At 38.3% G+C, this 6000-nt stretch overlaps 1 protein-coding gene across 1 annotated transcript in view; it reads right to left on the bottom strand.

Moving 5' to 3' along the window:
• Positions 1-612: 612 nt before the first annotated feature.
• The window catches only part of HSD17B4 (hydroxysteroid 17-beta dehydrogenase 4), a 61469-nt gene continuing 56081 nt past the window's right edge, over positions 613-6000 (bottom strand). Inside the window, exons 24-25 of the mRNA XM_008629179.2 lie at positions 3149-3276; positions 613-1182 (exon numbers count right to left, since the gene is read on the bottom strand). Of these exons, the coding sequence (XP_008627401.1) occupies positions 1093-1182; positions 3149-3276 (218 nt within the window). The 3' untranslated portion in view covers positions 613-1092. The remainder of the gene's footprint in view (positions 1183-3148; positions 3277-6000) is intronic.

Raw genomic sequence — 6000 nt, 5'->3', positions numbered from 1 at the left:
CATCTGCAGCCCCATAGGGTTTCTTAATGGCTACAGTCTGCTAAAAAAGTCAAGGAATGGAAGTACCTACCAGTGTTGGGACCAAAAAAAAAAAAATTTAAAATTTCATCTTCTAAAATAAGGCCTCCTCTGACCAAGAAGAAAAGCCTTAGATGGCCTGAATTCTTCCATCTTCAAAAAGTTTCAACACAGTCTGACGGTGAAAAAAAGATAACTGAGCACACAAAATGTTGGTCACACTGATGAAATCAAATTTCCAAGTGTTCATGTGACAATCAGTGACTAAGAGCATACTTTCTTCAGGAAAACATATGGCCACAGCTGCTAACTCAGTTCTGGCCATAGGTTCAAAATGAGGAATTCACTTCCATCTTTTCCTGCTGCCATCATGCTGGCACTCATGAGAATGAATCTACATGAAGAACAATTTGGTTACAGTGATCGCCTTTGGTGTTAATGCCTCTCACATGAAGAAGTTTCTCCTAAAGAATTAAGGTTAACCACTTCATAAGTAATTTACAAGAAAAACATATGAAAATGACTAATCAATATGAGTTCCAAAGTTCCAAGAGTTTTTTCCAGTGCAGAAAAAAACCACATAGTGACAAAATGTAAATAAATGGAATTTACTTCCATCTTCCATTTTGATAGAATTGTGAGAGCTTGAGACACAAAACATTAGTTTTAATAAGAAACCACACAGACTCATAGAAGCTAAATCTACCTAAGGCAACATGAATGAAGACTGACAGACACATAGAAAGAGATATTAAAGAAGTCTATTGGTTTAATTTTCTTCAGAATTAAGATAGAAATATATGCTTCATTGTAAGAACTACATACATTTTATTTAGATAAAGATGTGCAATGAGAAAAGTATGATTCTCTACCATTGCTGAGAAACTAAAAAGGGCCAATAGTAACAGTTATGTTCATTTCATAACTTCTGTCTACAGCGATTAAATCAGCTTGTGTATTAGCAGTATAATGAATCAGTACATTGATGTTAACTAGCCTGCAAATCATTGGTTCTGAACTAATTGAGTTTTTATCTTCTAAAGTTCTTCATTGCTGGGTAGACGATCAAGCAGTTCAGAGTTTGGCATAATCCTTCAGGATCATTTCCAATTTCTGGCTCAGCATGATGTTCCCCTTCACTTTTAGTTTACCAGAAAAGAATGCCTAAAAGGAACAGAAGAGGGGGGGGAAAAAAAGGCATGTATTCAATTGTTTACTCACAAACCAAACAGCTGCTAGAACGAAACAAGACAACAAAGATAAGAATGGTTATTTAGCCATCAGGAGAAAGCCTTCAGTGCACAGTGCCTAATGGTTATCAGCTATTAACAAAAACTGCTCATTTCTAATACCATCCAGAACCAGATTTTTTTATCTATAGTGCAGACAAGGCCAAGTCTGTCACTCAGGGAAAGAAATAAAATAAAATAAAATAAATACAAAGCAACTTCAGTGGCCTCTGCTTCCTTTCTACATATAGCACAGAGGACTTCTCCAGGCGTAAGACAAATGCCTTCACAGAAGCTGATGGCAAAACTTCAGCAGGGCACAAAGATAAAGCTCCCAGCATCATCCCCTCATGCTGCAGATATCCATGTATCATTATAAGAAATGAAAAAATGGAATTAAAAGGCTATATAATGAAAATTAAAGACCTAATGAAAATGTAAGCTACACACTCAAATTCCTAACAAATACAAACTTGCAAAATGCATTACACACATAGGCTGAAGAAATGCAATGGTTTTGTACATAGCATATTACAACAAATAGGAAATAAGCAAGACTTTGTTGCATTTGCAGAGTTACACATCAACCAGTATTTTCACTTCAATGCTGGTATATTACATTTTTATTGTCCCTACTTCAAAGAGCTGTATACCCTGTTTCAATCTAGTTTGTATTTTTTTAAAACTAGTTTTGCTTTGCTGTGGCTTTGCAGTTTGAAAGCTCTTTGAAAGTTCTTTAGATGTGCTTTTGCGTAGTTCCATTACCTTGAAATACATTCATATAAAGAGTAGAAAGAGCCAGCAGAAAAGAATTTTAATGGATTCTTTGAGCTTCTTCAAATCAAAAATTTCACAGAAACTCAAAGGAAACAGTAATACCTATGCATAGATGATATTCCTGAATTGCAATCACTGTTCTTTAGCATTCTGATGATTAGACATCAACATCTTGTTTATGCTTTATGCCTGCTGTATACAGAGGGTCACAAAGGATTTTACTCATGCGATATGTAAGACTCATAACAAACATTTGCCATGATCATTAGTCTCCAATTTCACAAAGTCTCCAACAACTTCTGCTTGGGATCAAAGAAAAAGAACTGTTTGATATATGATGAGTTTAATTAAAGTTTTCATTTGCTCAAGCTTTAATCTGTAAGCTGACATATTAAATTTGTGACAGTTTAATTTACTTTTGCACAAGGCTGTTTTATTCGCAAAATTAGTAGTTTTAAGCAGTTGATTACTCCAACAAGCTAAAAGTGCAGACCCAGATTAGACCTTCCTTAAATCTTTCTTTCCCTGAAAAATACCCTGGTTTGGGGGAATTTTGACCATCTACATGCATGCATTGTCTTGACATTTCTCTTTGCTGCAGTACTAGCAATAAATCAGACCATTGCAACAAACATCAACTTCCTGCAACACAAGAATCAAAACAGCTTGAATGACCAAACTGACAAATCTAAGCTTGCAAATCGTATACCGTGAAGAACCAGGAAGCAAACAAACTATTAATTTTGTGCTGCCAGGCTTTATGTTACAGAATCACAGAGTAGTCTGAGTTGGAAGGGACTCAGAAGAATCATTGTCCAACTATAAAGGGAATGGCCCACACAGGTATCAAACCCACAGCCTTGGTGTTACCAGGGCCCTGCTTTAGCCCTTTGTGGTTATCTTTGTCTACACATGACAAAGATGGCATAAATGTCTCCTCATGCTTTCTGGCAAATTCAGTACAAGGTACTGATGTGCTTATACCTCATTGACTCTGGTCTGCACTTTCAAAACATCCCAGGGTTTAGAATTTCAGAATGCAAACAGTCATGAACCACAGCTTGATTTAAGGCAAGCAATATGTCTACATACAAGAGAGTATGTCTATGACACCCAGGCTTTACCTTTTGGGGGTTGATCTTTTGCTGTACCACATCCATGAAATCCTCATCTGAGAGAGTGAAGGTGGTGTCAGCAGAACTTCTGGCAGGTCCTTGATACACTGCTCCAGAGCCATTCTTTAAGTCAATTGCTGAGAAATAAAAGTAAAGATAGTTTAATAAAGATAAAATTTTCAGGCTTAAGAACAGTACTTTCCTTACCTATTATCATAAAACATCCAGTCTAAACATAAATTTTGAGCTATCGGCCACTTATAAAATAAATTAGGTTTAATTCTTCTTCATCAATGAAAGAAAATAAAAAATTATTCCTGTACTAAAGGGGAGGGTGTTTACAGCAAGGACTGCCATTTAAAATTCTTGCAGCGATGGTAAAAACTATTTTTGAATGATGCTAAAGATGCACAAGATATTAATTAGTGCAATTATTGCAAAAATGTTCAAGTTAATAATAAAGCTCTCAAGTTCAAAAACATCCTATAGTCAGACAAGACAAACGTAGCTGTGTTCAGACACACTGCTGCATTTTCCCTGGTCTGTCCCACAGGCAATATAATATAGCCTATTCTGCTTCATGCAAGGAGTGTTTAAAGCCTTGCCAGTTATCTGTCTTTCTCTTCTGGAAAGACAAAAATTCCTCCAAGTGTCTGTAGCTTCAGAGTGTTCTTTTCCCATGCCAAATGACCTGCCAAAATAATCTATTACAAAGCTAACACTATCAGGTATTGTGTCATTTGTTCAGAAGAGTATTTTGACAGGATGTGCTGTGCCAAGTAATTCTCAGATTTTACGAATTCCCATCTTTCCTTTACACTTTTGCCTCTTGATCCATCCCACACATTATTCATGTGGATAGTCCTGCAAGGACATGGCGTCTCTCGTCACAGAATCATGGCTGTCAAGTTGGCTGCTCTTCATGGACGAATTTTAGGGCCCTCACCTAACCATGGAGACTTGTTTCTGCATAAACTCTCTTATGTGCAAATTTCTTCCAAATAACTTTTTGACAGGGTAAGGGAAACGATAAAGATTGAGAGTAGCTTTAGTCTATTTAAGTCTTTCATTTTCTGAAAGTAATATTTATCCAGTTATGGCAGAACTAGAAGGGGACTTAAGTATACAAAATTGCTCAGTGAGAAGTGACGTACTGGATTATTATTTTCCAGTTGATTTTAAGGTAAATTATAATTTATGGAACAGATTTAATGCATATCACTAACTTCAGGCAATATGGGAAGAAATTAAAAAGGTTACTGAGTACCAGATGAATTATCTATACATTTGTGTTTGTGGGTAGGGGCTGTGTAACATCCTTGTGATCCGAAACAGTAGCTATATAGTCTAACATATGTGAGCCTTTACACATTACTCCTGTAGGTTACGCAGGCACAGACTATTATTAGAAAAACAAAAATCAAGAAAATCATCTACTGAATCATGACGTGCAAGCTGCACACACAAACCAAACTCTGAGAGTGGATACCAGCTCTCACACTAAGTTAACCAAGCCTAACTGTCCGTGTGCTTTTAAAATACAGCTCTACCCAAATGCTGGCAATGTTACACACCATGCCAGTGTAGGAACTGCTCCCTTTGAGCCAAACAGCAATGCCAGCAAGCCCAACAGATTAATTCACAAACCACAGACGTGTCTAGGATGCCTACAGCTCTTAATCAATTGTTTTGAATTACTTCTGGACCTTAGGAATCCCTTCTTGTACTTCATTCTGCTGGCACTAGATTTTTTTCCTGTCCCTACCCTTCCTACACTGCTCCAGAAGGAACCCAAATGCTGAAAGCCTGACATACCCAAGACACAACTTCTCCTTCTTCACTAAGTACTGGCTGAAAAGCAATTTTGACATACTTTACTGATAATACTCATCCATCAGTCTCAGCAGTGTCAATTTTAGATGACAAAAAAAAATTAAAAAGGTGTAGTGACTCAGAAAAGTTATAATGACACATTTTATTTTGAATATAGTACATAATTAACAGTCGTTGCATTGTTGTACATTAAGATATATCACTTACATTATTACAGTCCTTGTTCTCCTTCTCCATTTCCTAGCCAAATCCCAAGACCATAATTTACCAGTCAGTATCTACAATTAACAGTAACCTCTCAAAGCACAACCAGACCTTCAATCATTGCATAATCACGGCACCCATAATCAAGGTAAGCCTTTCACGTTTACAAAATCACAGAATCATTAAGGTTGGAAAAGACCTCCAAGATCATTGAGTCCAACCTTTGACTGATCACTACCTTGACAACTAGACCACAGCAAGTTGTTCCTTGAACACTTCCAGGGACTCCACCCTTTCTGTGAAGTAATTTCTCCTGATGTACAATCCAAACCTCCTGTGGTGCAGCTTGAGGCCATTTCTTCTTGTCATGTCGCTGGCTGTGGAACCAGCAGGAGAAACCAACCCCCACCTGCCTATGCCCTCCTTTCAGGCAGTTGTACAGAGTGGTAAGGTCTCCCCCAAGCCTCTGTTTCTCCAGGCTAAACACCCCCAGCTCCCTCACAGGACCTGTGCTCCACACCCTTCCCCAGCTCCATTTCTCTTCTCTGGACTCACTCCAGTACCTCAACGTCTTTCTTGTTGTGAGCGTCCCAAAACTGGACACAGCACCTGAGCTGTGGCCTCACCAGTGCCGAGTACAGGGGGACAATCACTGCCCCTGGTCCTGCTCGTCACACTACTGCTGATACAGGCCAGGATGCCATTGGCCTTCTTGGACATCTGTGCATCCACTGGCTCATGTTCAGCCAGTTGTCATCCAAAATCCTCAGATCCTTTTCTACTGGGCAGCTTTCCAGCCACTCTTTGCCCAGTCTGTAGCACTG

Source organism: Corvus brachyrhynchos, unplaced genomic scaffold (assembly GCF_000691975.1).
Source record: "Corvus brachyrhynchos isolate BGI_N302 unplaced genomic scaffold, ASM69197v1 scaffold90, whole genome shotgun sequence".
In the NCBI taxonomy this organism is placed as follows: domain Eukaryota; kingdom Metazoa; phylum Chordata; class Aves; order Passeriformes; family Corvidae; genus Corvus; species Corvus brachyrhynchos.
This window is presented reverse-complemented; position numbering and strand designations above follow the sequence as displayed.